The sequence below is a fragment of the Oreochromis aureus genome, linkage group 3, assembly GCF_013358895.1.
Source record: "Oreochromis aureus strain Israel breed Guangdong linkage group 3, ZZ_aureus, whole genome shotgun sequence".
Classification (NCBI taxonomy): domain Eukaryota; kingdom Metazoa; phylum Chordata; class Actinopteri; order Cichliformes; family Cichlidae; genus Oreochromis; species Oreochromis aureus.
Genome location: NC_052944.1, coordinates 98,651,101 through 98,674,299, shown reverse-complemented (window position 1 = coordinate 98,674,299; position 23,199 = coordinate 98,651,101). Strand labels below are relative to the sequence as shown.

Genomic DNA, 23,199 nt, shown 5'->3' with positions numbered 1-23,199 from the left:
CACGACCCACCCAAAACCCAGGATAAAGAGTTTGAGTGAATGTGGTGTTGAAGGTGTGGAGGTGGATCAGAGTGTCAGAGGAGACTCTGTAGAAGGACAGAGTGCCAGCAGGACAGTCCACATACACTGCTGCTCTGTTAGAGACAGAGGAGGAGGAGGAGGAGGAGGAGGAGGAGATGAGTGTTTTTATGTTATTGTGCCAGACAGAATAAGGACCATAATCAGAGCAGTCCAGACTCCAGGACTGATCATTGTATCCAAACACACAGTCATAACTGCCTCCTTTCCTTCTGATGCTTCTGTAACTCACTGATATAAAAACGTTTCCTCTCCACTCGACCTCCCAGTAACAGCGACCAGTCAGACCATTTCTACACAGCAGCTGAGGAACATCAAATCTGTCTGGATGATCAGGATATGACCGAACCTCCTCCACATGTGTCACCTTCCTGTTGTTGTCAGACAGTTGGAGGTTTGTGTTCACTGTGTTTGTGTCGATTGTGAGTTGACAGGAATCTGATGGAGAGAACAAACACAATCCAGCTGCAGTTATTGATCCATCATCTGTTCATTGATTGACACTTTGATGATGACTCCTGACATGATGAAGATGGTTGAATGTGTGCTGCTTTGTTTTCATGAATCCCATTAAAAACACACTTACACTTCCTCAGACCTGGTCTCAACCATCGGACTCCAGCAGGCTCCACCCTGAAAGGAGGAGGGGGGTCAGAGCAGCACAGTCAGCATGCACACATGGGCATTACATGGCTCTCACACACACACTGTTACACACTGAGGACGGCTCAAAGCTCGGCTCTACTGTTTTATTCAAAGAAATCTACATTTATTTATCAGCACATTTAAAAACAGGTTGAGCCAAAGTGCTGCACAGAGTAGAGATAAAATAGGAAACATACACAGTAATTACTATAAAGACTCGTCAGAATTGAAAGCTACAGAGTACAAATGTGTTTCCAACCGGGTTTTAAAAATGTGGAGTGTTGCTGACGACCTGATGTGAAGGGCGACTGTTCCAGAGTTTGGCTGCAGCGATCGATAAAGCTCACCTCTGTTTTTACGGCTAGTTCTGGTCAGAAGCTGCTTATCTGCAGACCTGAGGGCTCGACTTGGATTATTTTTGTTAAAGAGAGATAAGATGGAGCCAATCCATTCAGAGATGTATGTATTGTTTTTTACCTTTGTGTGAACAACTAAGGTGTGCTGCTTATGAAATCCATGAAGTGCTACAGAGAAAATTACATTTTATTCATGTAATTAACACATTTTGAACTCTTAAAGAAATATAAGAAAGCAAAGACACCCAGCTGAACTAAAATGATCCAGCAAACAAAAACTGTTGTGAGCCGCCACCCTTATATCGCCTTTGGGCTTTTGGAGCCTTGACCTGACTTTTAAAAAATAATTGGAAAAAAAACACTATGCTGCTAAAAAAAAAAAGAAAAGTAGATATTTGCAAAATTCTGCCTGAATATGTATTTTACCTGGTTAATGTGTGTGGCGGGGCGTGGTCTGCAGTGCCACTGCAGGGGGGACGCACCTGAGCGGCACCCGCAATCACGCCTCGCCGCCTTAACGTCTGTGCTCTCTCTGCTGTTGTGTTGTTGTTGGTGTGTGTCGGGCTGTGAGCTGCAAAGCTACAGCCGGCTGTATGCGTACAGCAACCGTGTGTGAAAAGTGTCAATAAAGAGATGCTGAAAAGCGTGTTCATGCAAACATCGTCGGGTCTGCTGTGATATGTTTACAATGAGACTTCTGCTCCTGAGCCTCTGCGCACAGCGTCTGCAAATCGGGGCTGTACAACGTCTTACACAGGTATGAACAAAGAGTACCAGTCTGTGCATAGTGTGTGTGTGTGTGTGTGTGTGTGTGTGTGTGTGTGTGTGTGTGTATGACAGAGTAGGTGTCCTCCTATACCAGGGGTCACCAACACGGTGCCCGCGGGCACCAGGTCGCCCGCAAGGACCACATGAGTCGCCCGCGGGCCTGTTCTAAAAATAGCTCACCATAACAACTTACCAGTAACCTGCATCTATTTTTATTTTTTCTTGCTATTTTTTTAAATCACAATTGCATTGGTGTCAATTTGTTAGAGACAATATATTAAAAAAAATATTATTAAATATTAGATCAGCGTTAGCTGGTCTCCACGGAAACAGTTGTCGTGAAGACCAGCAAAGGTGAGGAGATGAGGAAAACATGGCGGAAAAAAGAAAGAAAACATATCATTTTCACAGTGAATGGGAGGAAGAGTTCTTTTTTACCACTGTGAAAGATTCATGCGTGTGTCTCATTTGCGGGGCGACTGTGGCAACGGCAAAGCGGCACAACGTGGAGAGACATTTCCGAACGTGTCACACAAGCTACCATGCTAACTACCCAAAGGGCAGCACACTGCGAGCGGAAAAGGCCCGCGAGTTAAAGGCAGGTTTGAGCAAACAGCAGTCTTTTTTCACGAGACCGGTGAAAAGCTCCCAAAAAGCAACCGAAGCCTCATTTAGAGCTACACATTTCATGATTAAGAAAAAGAAGGCATTTTTAGATGGAGAGGTTTTCAAAGAAGCAATGATGATAATTGCAAAAACTGTGCTTAAAGACGAGAAATATGGAAACGATGTAATCTCCACTCTCTCCGATGTCCAGCTGGGGGCAACTACAATTGTTAGAAGAGTGTCGGCTATGTCCGGGAACTTGGCTGATCAGTTGGATCAGGATCTGTCAAAGTGCAGGTGGTTTAGCATCCAGTGTGACGAGTCCGTGGACAGCAGCAGTACAGCACAGCTGATGGTCTTTATCCGGATGGTATTTGATGGTTTCTCCACAAAAGAAGAACTTCTGACACTACTGCCGCTAAAGACAACTACAAAGGGAATTGACATCTATAACGCGGTGAAGGAGTTTTTCGCGAAGAAAAAGGTACCGTTGGAAAAGCTGGTATCAGTGACTACTGACGGGGCTCCTGCTATGATCGGCCGACATACGGGATTCATCGCTCACTGTAAAGGTGACACAGAGTTCCCAAACTTCATGCATTACCACTGCATCATTCACCAGCAGGCGCTATGCGCAAAGGTGATCGGCTTCGAGCACGCCATGACTCCTGTCGTGAAGATCATAAACAGCATCCGCTCCAGAGCTAAACAGCACAGAACATTCAAGGTGCTATTGGAGGAGCTGTCAGCTGAATATGGTGACCTGCTACTACATACGGAAACCGATGGCTCAGCAGGGGACGGATTTTGCTTCGTTTTTTGTCACTTTTGGGTGAAATCAAAGAGTTCATGCAATCAAAAGGGAAGACACATCTCTGCTGGAGGACACTGAGTGGACACTTGACCTCATGCGTTTTTAACGGACATTACTGGGAAACTGAACCATTTGAACTGTGAGCTGCAAGGCAAAGGTAAGACTGTTGCTGACATGATAAGTGCTTTAAATGGATTTAAAGCCCAGATGAGCATCTTCTCTGTGCATTTACAGAGAAAAAGGTGCTGCACTTTCCTCTGTGCAGATGGTGCTGAAAGACAATGCTTCTGCATCTGAGACTTTTGACAAAGTTGCAGAAAAGTACACTAAAGTCATAAACCGACTTGGTCAAGAGTTTGAGAACAGGTTTTGTGACCTTGATCAGCTTGAGCCATGTGTCTCATTTGTTTCCAGTCCCTTCATGAATGTGGACACAACATGCATTGCTGAGCAACTAAGTTCAATGTTCAGCTTGGATGCTGGACAGGTGGAAATCGAAATTGTAACATTGCAAAATGACGTCCACCTCAAAGCCTGTCAGGGTGCACCAAACTTTTGGTGCCTTGTTGACACAGAAAAGTACAGTGGTGTATGCACAGCAGCTATGAAGGTTGCCAGCCTGTTTGGTTCAACCTATCTTTGTGAATCAGCCTTTTCTGACATGAACTTCATCAAGAACAAACACAGAACACGCCTCTCTGATGCACATCTGCAAGACTCACTCAGAGTTGCAGTGTCAAGTTATACCCAGATTACAACACACTGGTGAACAGCATGCAATGCCAGGTTTCCCACTAACAGACAAAGAAAGCCATAACAGGTGTTCTCAGTGGCAACATTACAGTGTCATGTCAAAGTTGAATTTAATTATTGAAAACAATTGTGTTTGTTAAGTGTGACATGTGATAATTTGTTTTAAAATGCTGCCAATTTGGTGAAAAGTTCTGTAAAATTTGAAAGTTGATTTTTGTATGTTACATACATACATTATTTTTGTATGTAACAGTGCATAATTTCCTAAAATTTGTTAGTGGTAAGTGAAAATGTCGTAGAAGTGATCACTTCAAATGTAAATACTTGCAGTGATATATAGAAATAAAGCGTTGCATATTGATATTTGTTTCCTACCTTGATTCCTACTTGCATTCTTTATAATTATGGTGAAAAATAATTAAAATAATTAGTGTCTTTACATAGATGAATATTATTAATTATTAATGATAACACATAATTAAAGTTAAAATGAGGAAATTTGTTATTTGAGAAGTGTGTGTCAAACTGGTAGCCCTTCACATTAATCGGTACCCAAGAAGTAGCTCTCACTTTCAAAAAGGTTGGTGACCCCTGTCCTATACCATAATACCTGAAATAATACCTCAACTAAAGCCAATTGTACTAAATGCACTATATGTGCACTGTTACAAGAATGTTTTTCATTCTATTGTTTTCTATTAATTTATATAATTTTAAGTTAAGCAGGACAGAGTTCTTTTAAAGAAAGATTTACTTATATTCTCAAAAGTTAAGCATGACAGGCTTCTGTTTAAGAAAGAGACCTGTTTTATTGTGTTAATGTTGTCAGTTTGAGCTAAAAATAAATGGCTAAATGATCATTTGTTTGCCATGTGTTCATATCACAAAGAATATGCATCTACTTAAATCAAATTCAAATCAAATGGTTAAAAAAAAAAATTTCACACACAAAAAAAGAGCTACAAAATTCACCACACTGGGAAGGGTGAAGACAACTGGGTCGCCCGGCCCTGGCCACCAGGTGTTCCTTATTTATTTTTCAGGGAGTTGGCAACCCTATAAGGATCAAACCTCTATCATTATGCAATAGATTATAAAACTAAGCATATATGAGTAAATATTTCTAAGCATAAATGACAATCAACAATATAAACCTTACAGCTGGTTTTAATAACAGAATTTATTTGTTTCTCAAATGAGAAAGAGCTATCAAGAAACACTCCTAAATCTTTAGGTTCTGAACTTTTCCAGTCGACCGAGGTCAACATTATTCGATAATGCTAACTCTTTTCCCTTGCATTATAACGATGTGAGGAGTTAATGCTAAATAGGCTGCCATTAGCGGCTAATTCTAATTAGGGGTGAATAATTATTACCAGCTAATGCTAATATCGTTTTCCCTTCCCTTTTAACAATGTAAGCAGCTAGTGCTATGTAGGCTGATGTTAGCAGCTAATGCTAATTTGATGTGAATTAGCATTGTGCGCTAATGCTAACACTGATTTCCCTTTATAACAATGTGAACGGCTAATGCTAACACTCTTTTCCCCAGCATTACAACAATATGAGCTGCTAATGCTAAGTAGGCCACCATTAGCACCTACAACTAATTCAAGGCAAATACGCATTAGAACCTACTGCTCATATCGTTTTCCTTTGCTTTATAACAATGTGAGCAGCTACTGCTAAATAGACTGCTGTTATTAGCTAATGCTAATTTAATGTGAGTTAGCATTATCCGATAATGCTAACTGTTTCCCCTTACATTATAACAATGTGAGGATTTAATGTTAAATAGGCTGCCAGTAGCGGCTATTATTCTAATTATGGGTGGATAATTATTAGCAGCAAATGCTAATATTGTTTTCCCTTTCCTTATAACAAAGTGAGCAGCTAGTGCTATGTAGGCTGATGCTAGCAGCTAATGCTAATTTGATATGAATTAGCATTACATTATCTCGTCTTGATGCATTCTCAATCATCCAGGAAAGTAAATCTCCAAAAGTTGAATCTGTTCATCTAGACGTAACGTCCAGATGAATAGATTCAACTTTTGGAGATAGTATTAACTCCTCACTAATATAATGCTAAGTAGACTGCCATTAGTAGCTAATACTAATTTTAGGTGAATTATCCGCTTATGCTTACAATGTTTTTTCGATACAAAGTCTACCGTCATTAACTAATGCTAAATTGAAGTGAATAAGCATTAGTAGCTAATGTTAATACCATATTTTTTTGCTTTATAACAATGTGACCAGCTAATGCTAGGCACGTTGTCGTTATTAGCTAATGCTAATTTGAGTTTAATTAGTATTATCCGCTAATGCTAAAAATGTTTTTTCTTACTTTTTATTATATTTTAACAATATCAGCAGCTAATGCTAACACTACTTTTATTTCAGTTAAGCCTATTTAGCATTAATTAACTTTATTTAACATTAAGAAGTTTATGCTAAATAGGCTACCATTAGTGGCTAATGCTAGTTTTAGGTAAATAAGCATTGGCAACTAATGCTAATACCATATTCTCTTGATTTATAACAATGTACGCAGCTAATACTAAATATTGCTAATTTGATGTGAATTAGCATTATCAAATAATGCTAACTAATTTCTCTTGCATTATAATGATGTGAGGAGTTATGCTAAGTAGGCTGCCATTACTAGCTAATGCTAATTTGATGTGAGTTAACATTATCAGATAATGCTAACACTTTCCCCTTCCCTTTTAATAATGTGAGCAGCTACTGCTAGGTAGGCTGATGCTAGCAGCTAGTGCTAACTTGACGTGAATTAGCATTAAATTAGTGAGTGTTTAATGTTTAGTAGACTGCCATTAGTGGCCAATGCTAATTTTAGGTGAATAGGAATTGGCAGCTAATGCCAATACCATATTTTCTTGCTTTATAACAATGTGACCAGCTAATGCTAAGCAGGTTGCCGTTATTAGCTAATGCTAATTTGAGGTGAATTAGCATTATCCGCTTATGCTAACAATGTTTTTTCTTCCTTTTAACAATATGAGTAACAAAAATGAACATTTTTTTTCATTCAATTTTAACTTTTCCCCTTCGATGTGAAGAGTTAATGCTAAATAGGATGCCATTAGTGGCTAATTCTAATTTTAGATGAAAAAGCATTAGCAGCTAATGGTCATACTGTTTGTATTGTAAGAATGACAGCAAATAATGATATGCAGTCTACAGTTATTAACTAATGCTAATTTGATGTGAATTAGCATTATCAAATAATGGTAACTCTTTTCCCCTGCATTATAACGATGTCAGGAGTTAATGCTAAGTAGGCTGCCATTAGGGGCTAACTCCAATTAGGAGTGAATAATTATTAGCAGCTAATGCTAATACAATTTGTTAAATGCTACTTTGACGTGAATTAGCATTATGCGCGAATGCCAATACTCTTTTCCCTTACTTTTTAACAATGCGAGCGGCTAATTCTAAGTACGCTGTTGTAAATAGCTAATGCTAAGTTAATGTGGGTTAGCATTATCCAATAATGCTAATACTGTTTTCTCTTACTTATTAAAAATGATAGTAGCTAATACTAATATTCTTTTCCGTTGGGTAACAACGATGTGAGGAGATAATACTAAGTAGGCCACTTTAGTTTGTGAAGGATTTGTGTGACCATGATGGAAACTCTGATAAGCTAATGCTGCTAAGCTAATGCTGTTTATGGGCCCTGTTAGAATCAATATTTCATTCTCATTCTGTTGTTTGAGAACAATAATAGAAAAATGTAAACTTGAGAACAAATTTATTGTGAATTCAGCTGTGAATGTAGAGTTTGTCATTATTTAAGCTTCCATTTCCAAATGTTAGCTGCTCCTGTCTGCCTCTTTGTCACTTTATTAGGTACACAGTGGGATCTATCTCAGGTACACCTGTGACCTAAATGTTCCTGCAAACAGACTCCTTGGAGACCCACTACATAAATATCTATGTACTCTTCCTCCTCTATCAGATATTCTCTCCATACCTGAGAGTGTCCAGTTTCCAGCCTGGATCCTTCAATCCAGCTGACAGCAGCTTCATTCCTGAGTCTACTGGATGATTGTAGCTCAGGTCCAGCTCTCTCAGATTGGAGGGGTTGGAATCCAGAGCTGAGGCCAGAGAAGTACAACCTTCCTCTGTGATCAGACAGCCTGACAGACTGCAGACACACAAAACAGCAATCCATCAGTCACCAATAGGGATGGGTATCGTTTAGGTTTTATCCGATACCGGTGCCAAACCAGTACTTTTGAAACGGTGCCGGTGCTTAAACGGTGCTCAAACCGGTGCTTAAAGAATGGAGAACACACACTTGTCCAAAAACCTCTCATGTTCAGCTGCTTTTTGTAAAAAGATAACAATGTTAGCCTTTTCTGCAGCTATAGGGTATATATGGTATTACTTTTAGCTTAAACAATGGAAAAAACACAAACTTTGTCCAAAAACCTCTCATGTTTAACTGTTTTCCACTTTTTCTTTGGTCATTTTAGCCTTTTAGGCCAGGGTGAAGGGAGTATCTGCCATCAAACAAAAAGACAGCTGCATGTAACTACGATGGTGTTTGCTAGTTCACCTTACGTGCATTAATAATAACGTGGTTAGCGTACTCAACGTAAATTACACACGAACAGCATTAAGCTACTCACGCAGCTGCTGCTGCCATCATCATCCTCATCATTTCTGCTACACTGTCAGGGCTAGGGGCCAGGACTCTCCTCTTCGGGTTTTTGGGAGATGTTGCTAAGTCCGGGTCCGATAACAGGCACCACACCCGCAGTTGAAGTGCACAGTGTGAGGTCTCGCAGCAAGCTATGAAATACTGCGCATTTCTCGGATTTAAAAAAAAACAAAAAAAAACGCTATGCGTCGCCAGGTGTTTCATCAGATTTGAGGTGTTACCTCCTTTACAGTATCACAGTATTAGCTTAAAGCACTTATTGCAGGCTGCTGGGTTTGCATCTTTTGCTGTGAAGTACAGCCAGACTTTTGACCGCTTCGCCTTGGGCATTTTCAATCTGTAGCTCTGTTCTAAAAGAACGGATGTACCTGGGCCCGCCTACTATCCTCGGAAATGTAAAATGATTGCCTAGAATCTAAAGTGTATCACATCTCAGCAAAAAAAGCACTGAAATAAAGCACCGAAATGTGCGCTGCTTTTCGGTCTGGTTACTACCGTTTATGTCAGAACCGGTGCCATCATGGCACCGGATACCGGTACCCATCCCTAGTCACCAACCATTTTCTGTTTGTCACAATAACATCTATCCATTAAATAGATGATTAAATGTTATCCATTCAATGCAACTTTATTTATAAGTGACAATTCAAACAGTCATCTCAAGCTCTTTAACAGTGTGAGGTAAAAGCCTCCAATTTTAGAGAGAAAACCCCAACCATCAGACAATCCACTGTGCGCAGCACTTGGTGATGGTGGGAAGAAGAACTCCCTTTGACACAAAGATCCTCCCAGTGAAAACAGCCTCCAGGAGGAGCATCTACCATGACTGAGGGGAAAGATAAGAGATGAGCTCAGAGAGACAAGAACAAAACACAAACTAAGGAGAGAGAAGACAAAAGTTAAGGACATGCAGTAGTGACATATAAAAGCATCAGGAGTGAAAAGAGGAGAGTGGAGAAGAAAGCAGAGCATCATGGAAGTCCACCAAAGCCAGGCTTTCTTTGTGTTCACTGCTTTGACAAAACCTCAAAGTGAACCTTAAGCTCCTTATTCCACACGCTGGGATCATTTGGCCTTCAGTGGTGTTCTGGCTGTCACACTGAAGTGACCAGAGTGCTAAAGAGTGAATCAGACACACCAGTGTCATCCCTGATATCTCCACTACATTTAATCATCCTTCAGCTTGTGGCTGCAGTTAGCTGGTTTGCTAGTTAGCTTGTCTGTTAGTTAGCTTGTCTGTTAGTTAGCTTGTCTGCTAGTTAGCTTGTCTGCTAGTTAGCTTGTCTGCTAGTTAGCCGGTCTGCTAATAAGCTGGGAGCTAACTCAATATAACATTGGTCATGTCCAAATTCATGGGCTGCATCCTCCTGAGGACCCGGCCTTCGCGGTCTACGTGGGCCGGGTCCTCAGAAGGTCGGGTAGGCCAGAAGTAAATGGCTGTGAAATGGGACGGTCTAGCCTTCTGATTAACATCACCGCTGTCTGGTGGAGATTAATAAACTCAGCCGTCTGCTCCTTGCTATCTAAAATATAACAGGACACTGGTGTAAACTCTCGACCATCTCACACTTCTGTATAATCGGCTTTCTGTTTGACGTTTATTCAGCTGTGTGAAAACCACCCAGGGGATTCTCCAAAAGTTGAATCTGTTCATCTGGACGTAGCGTCCAGATGAACAGATTCAACTTTTGGAGATTTACTTTCCTGGATGATTGAGAATGCATCAAGACACCCAGGGGATTAATAAAGTTTTATTTTATCTAATCTAATCTAATAATTTTAATCTCAGCCAAACTGATTTACTCACGAACAAATAAAACACTGAAAAAAGCCAAACAATATCATTTTTAGTTTATCTAAGTGACTTATATATTACGTTTAACCTGAGTAGCGAAAGTCCGCAGTGATCTGAAAATGATGTGCCGGGAGTTGTGCCGTTCTCGGCGACTTCAGTGACCCTCGAGCTCTCGGCTAGCTATCGAGCTGGTGGGTAACAGACGTGTCCGAAAACGTCGAAGCACTTTTGCAAATATGCGATACCTTGATAAACCGAGCAGATATTTGATGTTTACACAGTTACTTTCTTGCCTGAAAATATGTTAAAAGTTTATTTTGTGACCCAGAAAGATTAATAAATGTAATTTTAAAACTTAGTAGCGGCCGCCATTGCCGGAAACTGGAGTTTGGCTGGGCCGCGCTATGAATTCTGGGATATGGTGGGCCACGAAGGACACACCCGACCCATCCTTCAAATTCGGAGAAAAGGAGGACGCATTTGTCAGCTGCATTCGGAGGAGTCCACGAATTTGGACAGCCTTCGGCGCGTCGCTGTGACGTAATCGGTCTACAAATGCGGCCTCAGGAGGATGCAGCCCATAAATTTGGACGCAGCCATTGATTGCTAAACTGTCTAAACTAGCTGTGTCCCAAAACATCGGCTGCATCCTCCGGAGGCCGCATTTGAAGGCCGATTACGTCACAGCCCGGCGACGAAGGCTGTCCCAATTCGTCGACTCCTTCAAATGCAGCCGACAAATGCGTCCTTCATTCCCCAAATTTGAAGGATGGGTTGGTGTGTCCTTCGTGGCCCACCATATCCCAGAATTCATAGCGCTGTCCAGCCAAATTTCAGCTGCCAACAATGGCGGCCGCTACTAAGTTTTAAAATTAGTCTTATTAATCTTTCTAGGTCACAAAATAAACTTTAACATATTTTCAGGCGAGAAAAAGTGGCGATGTAAATTTCAAATATCTGCTTGGTTTATCAAAACATCGCATATTTGCAAAAGTGCGCCGACGTTGGAGACGTCTGTTACCCACCCGCTTCGATAGCAAACCGGGGATTCAATGGTCGCTCGAGCCGGCGAGAGCAGCGGACTCCGGCTTCATCGTTTTCAGACCCCGCTCTTTTCGCTACTCAGGTTAAACATGATATATAAGTCACCGGATAACTTAAAAATGTAATTGTTTGCCTTATTTCGGTGTTTTATTTGTTCGTGAGCAAATCGGGTTGGCTGAGATCAAAGTTATTAGATTATTAGATTAAATAAAACTTTATTAATCCATCGGGTGGGTTTCTCCGGGATTTTCACACAGCTGAATAAATGTCAAACAGAAAACTGATTAGACAGAAGTGTGAGACGGTCGAAAATTTACGCCAGTGTCCTGTTATATTTTAGATAGCAAGGAGCAGACGGTTGAGTTTATTAAACTCCACCGACACAGCGGTGACGCAAATCTGAAGGCTAGACCGTCCCATTTCACAGCCTCGCACTTCCGGCCTTCTCGGTCTTCGAAGGACCCGGCCCACATAGACCGCGAAGGCCGGGTCCTCCGAAGGATGCAGCCGACGTTTTGGGACACAGCTACTGTGTGAGCAGCTGTCATGGCTGCTCTGTGTTACTCTCCAGCAACTGAGGTTTTCATCCTTACAAACTAGAAAACCTTCTTTTTCAGCTTCTCCACACCTGAGCTGTGGCTAAGGTGCTACCACCATTCAGTCTCGGTCTCTCTCACTCAACAATTACACTCGTCACCCAGACTAACACCACTCCACAAGTTCACCACTAAGAGGTGCTAAAAGACCACATACAGTGAGATCATCACTAAATGTCTGCTGTGAGTAAGTAAACTAAACCTTTGACACCAGAGACGATAACTACCAAAATAAAACAAGAAGTTAATAACAACCATGAGTGGAACACCTGAGTGAACTTAGTAATTGGATGTAGAGGAACACTGAGGGAAGTAAATGAACTCAATAATAATAGGAAAACTAAAATAAGAAACACTAAAGCAACCAAACAGAGCAGCTATAAATAAAAATAAAGTCTAAACTACAAAAACACCAAACCTGGGACTGTGACATATTCAGTCTATTCAAATGTCCAGCATGGATATATGAAGAATGTGACACTGCAGTGAAATGGAGCCCTGCTGATGCAGACGCTCTTCTGGTCTCACACTGACCACCTGCTGAAGCTAACATGGCTAACACTAGCATCACTGCATGTAGCCCCACTCTTCTCACAGCAACATACAACTCTCAAGGCTCGGCTTTTCACTTATTGGCTCATGTTAGCTTGTGAAAATATAAAGTCCCAGCAGTTCAAGCTGTTTTATATAATGTTTTTCATAAGCAGTGTTGGGGATAACGGAATACATTTCACTGCAGGGCAACTTGCATGTGACAAATAAAGTTCTGATTGATTGATTGATTGATTGATTGATTGATTGATACATGTACCACTATTAAGTATTCAAAATACAAAATATGAGTAACTGTATTCCATTAGAGATACCTTTTCAGATGCCCGAACCACCATAGCTGGCTCCTTTCGATGTAGAGGAGTAGCGGCTCTACTCTGAGCCCCTCCCAGATGGCTGAACTTCTCACCCTATCTCTAAGGGATGGATGGAATACCTTAGAGATCCGCGATCTCGTTCTTTCGGTCACTACCCACAGCTCGTGGCCATAGGTGAGGGTAGGGACGTAGATCGACTGGTAAATTGAGAGCTCCGCTTTTACCCTCAGCTCCCTCTTCACCACGGCGGACCGGTGCAGCGTCCGCATCACTGCGGCCACAGCACCAATCCATCTGTCGATGGATGGGTACTACCCCTGATCTCCACACAACGTCAACGTCCAGAGCCTTCAGGAACTCGGGGCGGACCTCATCAACACCAGGGGCTCTGCCACCAAGGAGTTGTTTAACTGCCTCAGTGACCTCGCCCCCCGGAAATTGGCGGGTCATCCCCCTCATCCCCAGACTCTGCTTCCTCCTTGGAAGAGGTGTCAGTGAGATTAAGGAGGTCCTCGAAGTACTCCTGCCACCGCCTGACAATTTTCTCAGTCGAAGTCAGCAGCGCTCCGCCAGCACTATACACAGTGCAGGTAGAGCACCACTTTCCCCTCCTGAGACGCCTGATGGTTTGCCAGAATGTCTTCGAGGCAGTCCGAAAGTCTTTTTCCATGGCCTCTCTGAACTCCTCCCACACCCGATTTTTTGCTTCAGCCACTGCCCAAGCCGCATTTTGCTTGGCCTGGTGGTAACTGTCAGCTGCCTCCGTAGTCCCACAGGCTAACTAAGCCCGATAGGACTCCTCCTTCAGCCTGGTGGCTCAGTATTTATTATTGTACGATCTATTGTACAATATAAAGCGCCTTGAGGCGACATTTGTTGTGATTTGGCGCTATATAAATAAAATTGGATTGAATTGAATTGAATTGAACTTCACCCCTGGTGTCCACCATTTGGTTCAGGGATTACCACCACGACAGGCACCAACCACCTTGCGGCCGCAGCTCAATGCAGAAGCTTCCCAGTACACCCTCCCTGTATGTTTGGGCACGGCAGGTCTGTCCAGCGTCCTCCCCCGCCACCTGATTCAACTCACCACCAGGTGGTGATCAGTTGACAGCTCAGCCCCTCTTTTTACCCGAGTGTCCAGAACATACGGTCGCAGGTCTGGTGATACCATTACAAAATAGATCATCGAACTGCGGCCTAGAGCGTCCTGGTACCACATGCACATATGGACACTCTTATGTTCGAACAAGGTGTTCGTTATGGCCAAACTGTGATTTGCACAGAAGTCCATTAACAAAACACCACTCAGGTTCAGATCAGGGAGGCCGTTCCTCCCACTCACGCCCCTCCAGGTCTCGCTGTCATTACCCACAAGAGTATTGAAATCCCCAGTAGGACAACAGAGTCTCCAGGTGGAGCACCTTCCAGCACCCATCCCAAGGACTATAAGAAGGCTGGGTACTGTGAACTGCCACTCAGCGCATAAGCACAGATGACAGTCAGGACCCGTTCCCCGACCCTAAGGCGCAGGGAACAAAACCTCTCATCCACCGGGAAGAACCCCAACGTACCGGCATCCGAGGGGATATTAGAATACCAACCCCAGCCCGTCGCCTCTCACCAGGGGCAACTCCAGACTGAGACAGAGTCCAGCCCCTCTCCAGGAGACTGGTTCCAGAGCCCAAGCCATGCGTAGAGGTGAGCCCGACTATGGTGCCTCCTGTGGGTGGTGGGCCTGCGGGAGGATGGGCCCATGTCCCCTTTTCGGGCTGTGCCCGGCCAGGCCCCATGGACTAAGGCTCGGCCACCAGACGCTCGCCCTCGGGGACCATCCCCGGGCCTGGCTCCCGGGCAGGGCCCCAGTAACCCTATCCCGGCCAGGGTAAACTGTTGCTTCGATGTTTTTCCTCATAAGGGTCTTCTGAATTGCTCTTTGTCTGGTCCCTCACCCAGGACCAATTTGCCATAGGAGACCCTACCAGGGGGCAGGGTCTCCTTACCTAATGTCCACCCTACTGTTACTGATTTTATATTAAGATTTAAACATCTAGTTAGTATTGGTATGGAGAATAGTCTTCAGTAATAGTAATAAATCACACAGCAATAGTCAGTTCATGTAGTTGTAAAAAGCATGATAATATATTAAGTAATCCAAAGTATTCAGTATTCATTGGGGCATGTATTCTCTAATCTGTAGTGGAATATATTTTAAAAGTAACCTTCCCAACACTGTGAAGATGGGAATCCAGAAGACGTGGGTGGATGGCAGCATCACCATGAAGGATCAGTGTGAGAATCATCCACAAAGAAAACCAGTCGCAGCTTGTGGCTGCAGTTAGCTGGTTTGCTCCTTAGCTTGGAGTTAACTCAGTAGAACATAGAATGCTAAACTGTCTAAACAAGGGCTGTCAAACACATGGCCCATCGGCTAAATTCGGCCCCTGAGATAATTTCATATGTCAGTTATCAAAGAAATGTCACGCTTGCTGATATTCCATCCCAGCAGGGCTGGGACTTTATTCTAATGGACGCATCATGTGGAAAAATCACATTAAAAGACAGACTGGGATCATGTCACTATTTAAAGAAAGGGATGGGGGCAAACGTTCAGAAGAAAGCAAGTGTAGTGGTACAGGCCAGGTACACACAGACACAGGTTTAAATGCAAGCTGAGTGCAGAATTTATGAATTAGAAGCTGGATAAAGTGATACCCATTTTCCATTGTGAAGGACAAAAGGTTTCAAACTTGTCCAGGCCTTAAGCCTCATGTCCGTTCTTTTCTTAGTGGTAGTAAACGCATAAAATTAAGACTAATGAAAACACTGAATTAAAATTGCTTCCTTTAAAAATACCAAGCTTACAGTCCAGTTTTGAATACTACATATATAAACTACATATAACAAAGTGCCTTTGAATGGCAGGGATGCAGAAATGTCTGTATGTAGCGCAGAGCCACGGCACCCCCTCTGAATGAGTATCACATGCGTGAAACTGCATTTGAAGAAATTTATAATTAATATTTCTAATTATGATCTTCAGTACCCAACAATACACCGTGACTATGTACATATTGTCGGGTGTGAGAATATTTGGTGTTGTGTGCTGTGGATTCAACTCTGCAAACTCATCACTATTTTCATCATCAAATTTCTACTTAGACAGCAACAAAACAGAAAGCAGTTCCCAGGAACTACTTCTTGTTTTAGAATCTTGCAACATAAGAGTATGTTGCACATCAGAACACCTCCACATCTCCTCTTATTAAAGGATTACCTTATTATTAATTTGCTATTTCTGCCAGTTGATTAAAAAATGTTTGATCTCACCTGAGAGTTTCCAGTTTACAGTGTGGATTCTTCAGTCCTTCAGACAGAAACTTCACGCCTGAATCCTGCAGGTCATTGTTACTCAGGTCTAGCTTGATCAGATTAGAGGACTGAGAGCTGAGACCTGAGGACAGAGCTTCACAACTTCTCTCTGACAGGTTACAGAGACTCAGTCTGAAAAATAACAGCAAAACAATTAAAAAAAAATACTTCTGATCAAGTGTAATGAGATTATATAACATTTAGGAATATTCCATTCTCTTTTTGTCAGGAAAGTAATGAGCAACATGTGGAGACAATCAGAGAGACAAGAGAGAAGTGAAGAGAGAACAGAGCAGTAAAAGAACAGTGGATAGTTCAATGTGCTTTTGGTATCAACAAAATGTGTCAAGTTTCTTTATTTTGTAATTGTTTCAGAAGAGTTCATGATTAAAACTTAGATAACAACTGAAGGCCAGGTCTGGATGGAACTTTGATGACAGTTGCACCCAGAAAAATTTCAGAAATGCCAACATGTATTCAGTATTGCACAAAGTGAGTACTGATTATCACTTAATAGTTGTATAGACTTTTCAGACACCAGCACTCGTTACTGTGGTTTTGGAGGTTACCTTGTTAGTCTTTTTAGTTGATCACACCTGCTTTTTATCAACAAGCATATAAGTTAAAATGTACTCACAGAGCTTTGTTGGAGGCTTTGACCACTGGCAGCATTCTCAGAAGAGCCTCCTCTGAAGCAGAGTATTTCTTCAAGTCGAACTCATCCAGATCTTCTTCTGATGACAGTAAGATGAAGGTCAGAGCTGAGCACTGAGCAGGAGACAGTTTACCTCTGGAGAGACTTCCTGAAGTCCTGTATTGTTGGATCTCCTCCAATAGAGATCGATCATTCAGTTCATTCAGACAGTGGAGCAGATTGATGCTTTTCTCTGCAGACAGATTCTCACTGAGCTTCTTCTTGATGTACTGGACTGTTTCCTGATTGGTCTGTGAGCTACTTCCTGTCTGTGTCAGCAGACCTCTTAGGAGACTCTGACTGGTCTGCAGTGAAAGACCCAGGAGGAAGCGGAGGAACAAGTCCAGGTGTCCATTTGGACTCTGTAAGGCTTTGTTCACAGCACTCTGGTGGAGAGACTCTTTCTTGCTTAAAAAGCTAAAACGCTTGGAGGTTGTTTGTTTCTGTTCGAGCAGATTTTTTCCAGAGTTGATGAAGGTCAGATGGACATGAAGAGCAGCCAGAAACTCCTGAACACTCAGATGGATGAAGCAGAACACCTTGTCCTGGTACAGTCCTCTCTCCTCTTTAAAGATCTGTGTGAACACTCCTGAGTACACTGAGGCTGCTCTGATATCGATGCCACACTCTGTCAGGTCTGATTCATAGAAGATCAGGTTTCCTTTCTGCAGCTGATCAAAAGCCAGTTTTCCCAGAGACTCCATCATCTTCCTGCTCTCTGGACTCCAGTGTGGATCTGTCTCAGCTCCTCCATCATACTTGACCTTCTTCACTTTGGCCTGAACTACCAGGAAGTGGATGTACATCTCAGTCAGGGTCTTGGGCAGCTGTCCTCCCTCTCTGGTTTCCAGCACATCCTCCAGAACTGTAGCAGTGATCCAGCAGAAGACTGGGATGTGGCACATGATGTGGAGGCTTCGTGATGTCTTGATGTGGGAGATGATCCTGCTGGTCTGCTCCTCATCTCTGAATCTCTTCCCGAAGTACTCCTCCTTCTGTGGGTCAGTGAACCCTCTGACCTCTGTCACCATGCCAACACAGTCAGGAGGGATCTGATTGGCTGCTGCGGGTCGTGTGGTTATCCAGAGGCGAGCTGAGGGAAGCAGTTTCCCCCTGATGAGGTTTATCAGCAGCACATCCACTGAGGTGGACTTTCTAGGGTCAGTTAGGATTGTAGTTTTGTGGAAGTCCAGAGGAAGTCGACACTCATCCAGACCATCAAAGATGAACACAACCTGGAAGTCTTCAAAGCTGCAGATTCCTGCTTCTTTGGTTTCAGTAAAGAAGTGATGAACAAGTTCCACCAAGCTGAACTTTTCCTCTTTCAGCACATTCAGCTCTCTGAAAGTGAATGGAAAAATGAACTGGATGTCCTGGTTGGCTTTGTCTTCAGCCCAGTCCAGGGTGTATTTCTGTGTTAAGACTGTTTTCCCAATGCCAGCCACTCCCTTTGTCAGCACTGTTCTGATTGGATCATCTCTTCCAGGTGAGGCTTTAAAGATGTCTTCTGGTCTGATTGTTGTTTCTGGTCTGTCTGGTTTCCTGGATGCTGTTTCAACCTGTCTGACCTCATGTTCATCATTGACCTCTGCAGTCCCTCCCTCTGTGATGTAGAGCTCTGTGTAGATCTCATTCAGAAGGGTTGGGTTTCCTGCTTTAGCGATCCCCTCAAACACACACTGGAACTTCTTCTTCAGGGTGTATTTAAGGTTACGATGACAAACAGCAGCTTGAAGTTCTGAATAATAATAATAATAAAAATACAACTTCAACAATCATATTTTACAAAACACTGATGACAGTTTCTGAGCCACTGAGAAATGACTGAACACACTGGTGTCATAAGTGTCTCATTTATCTAACAGCTTAAAACCTTAAGTAAGAAATCCTCTTACTGCTCTGCAGACGGTCAGCCAGCTCCTGCTGCTTCATTCTCCTCAGGAAGTCCACTGTGATCTTCACAAATGCCTCTCTGCTGCTTCTCTGCTCATCATCCTCCCTCTGAAACTCCAAGCATTGGGGCTTATTTGGATTCAGAGCCTTCTGGATCTTCTTCAGCTCGTTCTTCACAAAAGTGATGATGTTGTCCTCCAGCAGCTGGAACAGGATACTTTATGAATGAGCCACCACTCTGAACTTCAGTCTACACAAAATCCACTTCTTTATGATCAAGGAGCATATCATCCACGATCTCCTCACCAATTATAAGTTTGACTTTATCTGATTACCTGAGACTTTGTCCACAACTCCATGATCCCAAAACATTGATTGTGTTCATATGAATGCAGCGATTTCAGTGGGAGAAACATTTCACTGGTGTTCAGAGCTGAACTACCAACGGGTCGATGATCGAAGCCAGAAACTTGGAGATGTTTCAGGTGACTGAGTTGATTGTACAGACAACTGGTCTTAAAGGTTCACTCTGTTTACACATACGGATCAGTATTTAAGGTTTGACTCTCATCATCCACTGGAGCACAAACTGGGTGTCATCAGGACGCTACAACACAGAACAAACACCATCCCCACTGACACAGCAGCCAGGGAAGCAGAAGAACATAACATCAAGAAGGTCCTGAGTAGGGCTGCTCAATTAATCGAATTTTAATCTAAATTACAATCTGAGCTTTCAACGATCATTAAAAATGACTGAGCCGATTATTAGCACCTCCCTTGTGCTTTACTCTCACGCTGCTCTGTGTGGTAAAACGAGCGCACCTCTCTGCGATTCGAACACGCACCACAACAATTAAGAGGACCCGAGGGAAGCTCGGAAAGCTAAGCATAAGTTATTTGGAGAGGATAATGGCTGCTGAAGAAAGAATGCCGTTGGTTGAAAAGAGAGATAAAACGACTTCAGTGGTGTGGAAACATTATGGGTTTGCGGAGTCAGACATGGATCGAGTAGACATAGTGTGTAAACTTTGCTACGGTGTCGTAGCTGCACCACAGAGCAACACTACAAATTTATTCAATCATTTGAAGACCGCTCACAAAGTGACACACGATCAAACAATGAAGGAGCAGCAACTTTAGTTGACGTACCTCAATGTCAGTTTGATGCAATTGTGCATTGTGTGGCTACACAGCTTGCCTTGATGTTTGGCTATTTGTATGCATAAATATTGTGCAGTATTTTGAAGTTTGCTAAACATAGATGTTTACATTTTTTCATTTATTTTTTATATTGCAAACATTTGCACTGTTATCAGTATTTGCACACTATTTTATATTATTTTTTGACAATCTTTAAAGCCATTATTCAATACATTGTTAAATAAATATCGTCAAATAATCGAGATCTCAATTTCAGTGAAAATAATCGTGATTATCATTTTTGCCATAATCGAGCAGCCCTAGTCCTGAGTAAATATGAATGCTGGTTTGAGGGCGGAGTCAAGGAGGCCATTTACATGAAAAGGGAAAGACCATCTCTGAATGGAGGAGGGGCCTAAGGGTACATCTGTCACCATCTTACAATGCTGTGATTGCAGCCATTCCCCAACTCTGTGAATGGGACTCATGGCCATTGATCAGTGGTTGTTGATCAATGGTCCTGACAATATGCGTACCAATGATCAATGAACTGACCTCACAGTCCATTGTTCCTTCAGTGCTGCTGGTTTCAGTCATTATACAAATGTCCTGTTTTTAAGGGTGGAAACCTGCAGTCAGCTGAGACTGAAGACGTCACCTGATGATGATCAAACGTTTCTCCCACTGAAAACATCCAGATGAACAGAATCAACCTTTTTGGGATTTACTTACCTGGATGATTGAGCATCAAGACACAACTCTGTGACTTTTCTCAGTTGAATAAATCCTCTCCTCCAGGTTTGTTTACATCTACCAGCCCTGTGGCTCTGCCCAGGGACAATAATCTATGTGAGAGGTGGAAAGTCATACAGGTGTCTGCTCCTGCCTTCAGTTATTTTTAATCTACTGTGTGTCAACTGGCTGAACCTACTCCAGCTGTCTACCATCCCCCTAAACTCAACAATGACTTAGTGATCTATCCATTCTCTGACCAAACACATCCTGCTGCAGGATGTTAACATAGCAGCCAATGATGATCCCACTCACTGTGAACAACACATTTGGACCTGATTTGCTGCTCTGGTTTACACGTGAACTTTGACTGCTGTCACCAACTTGAGAGGCTCTACAGAAAAACTGGACTTGTCCAAAATCATAAACTACATTACAAGGACAGCATTGCTCAATCAACTCTAATTACTATGGCCATGTTATCTCTTCTAATTAAGGCACAGACACTCAAACTTGCTGCTTTCAGTGAGAAGTCAAATGTCTGAATATGAGCTGGAAGCCGCTGAGAGTCCTCCTCCTTCCCATGGGGTTTACTTTCTCTACTACTTTCACTATAAACACGCCCCTTTCATGCACCTGCAGAGGGCCACCAGCAGATGGAGCTGTCTTAAACAAATCCACTTGGATAGTTAGCTGTAGATGATTTTCTCAGTATGATTGTAGGATTTTGAGTTACTCTTTAGATTTATTTAAACTCTTATATTGTGCACAAGTGTTAAACGACCCATAATTCCTCTGTACTTTTCATAAGAGCAGCCAGACTTTCAGCTAGTTTTTCTTTTGCTCTGCAGGCTTTATGAAGGTGTGTCAAAGTTGTTCTTTGGCTGCTTTTTAAATCATTTTCAGTCCTCGTACAGGAACCTTCTTCAAGCTAAATCCAAGTGTGTTAGACCAGAGTTAACTTGATATGTGTGGGTGTGTAACTCTTAGAAGCTGATTGGCTGCTTTTTATGGGGGCTGGGTCTTTGGAAAGTGAGCAAACCACAGTTTTATTAACACACCCTGAACTGCACACTTTAACAAACAACATGAGATTTTAACAGTGATGTAAAAATCCTGTGATTCATTGTTATTAAGCACAAACACATCTATGGCCCCGTTTCCATTAGTAGCTGCTCAGATCGACTCACCACAGGTCGCCACCACTGGACTGGATCCACTGGTTTCCATTACAGTTGAGGACCACCTAATGTGGTCATCTCAATATAGCCCAGTGTCAACTCACATCATTAGTAAGTGCTAATGCTGCTAATTTCCATCATATCTGTCATTGACAAAGTTATTGTAGAAACAGTTATTCAGCTTCATTCCCACTGATCTCGACTACAAACTGTTTCACTTTGGTTTTTGTTTAAAGCCTCGATGTTTAAAACGTTTCCCTGTGATCACATTTGCACCGTCTGATTTCAAAGTTTGTTTCTTTTGGTCATTTAGTCCACAGAGTCCTTGGTGTTCTGAAAGGGACCTATAAACAAATGTATTATTATTAATATTAATAATAAAATAGTTGTTGTACATGTACAGACCATAAATATGGAGTCCAGCTGTGTTTGATGCTGCTGGGCAGACTGACCACTGGGAACCTCTGAGCTCTGCTGCTCCACTCTGTGGAGGAACCACGACACACACACACACACACACACACACACACACACACACACACACACACACACGAAGCCACTTTCATTATTAAAATGTGAATTTAGCCTCTAAAATCTGTGTTCAATCAGTGTTGCTGCTTTCCTGTGTCTGACCTCACGTATGTGCTTCTGAAAAGAACCGTTAACATTTCCCGTAAACACTTTTAAACCTGTGAAAAATCCTTTTTAGAACAGTTTAAGCTGTTATATGTTGAACTCTTGGATGACATCATATTAAATGCTGTGGATTCAGAATCTGATGTCACTCAAGTTTACATGTGTGAAGGCAGACGAGTCAGTACTTTTGGTAATACAGTGTAAAGTTGCACTGATTGATTTCCATGAACAGCACTGTGGTTCAGTGTTGTCCTGATGGAGTCTGATTAACAGCAGCCAGTATGATCCAGGCTTTAGCTGCTGGGTCTCTGTGTGACCTCTCAGACTGTTTAACAGATCAGACACAAAGAGAATCAGAGCAGCTCTTTAAAGACAAACATGAACCCACTCAGGTCACACTTTCCCCACAGATATGAGCATCACTGTCCTCAAACAGCAAATGACCAAGTCTAACATTTGGATCTTTTCTCTTTCATTGTTTTCTTTTTATGAATCTTTGTAACAATCTGAGGATGTTTCAGGTCAG

The 23,199-nt window shown here is 42.4% G+C and overlaps 1 protein-coding gene across 1 annotated transcript in view; it reads right to left on the bottom strand.

Annotated features, from left to right (window-relative positions):
- Positions 1–6,366: 6,366 nt before the first annotated feature.
- LOC120438534 (NACHT, LRR and PYD domains-containing protein 12-like) overlaps positions 6,367–23,199 on the bottom strand; it is a 68,715-nt gene continuing 51,882 nt past the window's right edge. Inside the window, exons 10-11 of the mRNA XM_039608900.1 lie at positions 16,353–16,526; positions 6,367–8,196 (exon numbers count right to left, since the gene is read on the bottom strand). Of these exons, the coding sequence (XP_039464834.1) occupies positions 8,004–8,196; positions 16,353–16,526 (367 nt within the window). The 3' untranslated portion in view covers positions 6,367–8,003. The remainder of the gene's footprint in view (positions 8,197–16,352; positions 16,527–23,199) is intronic.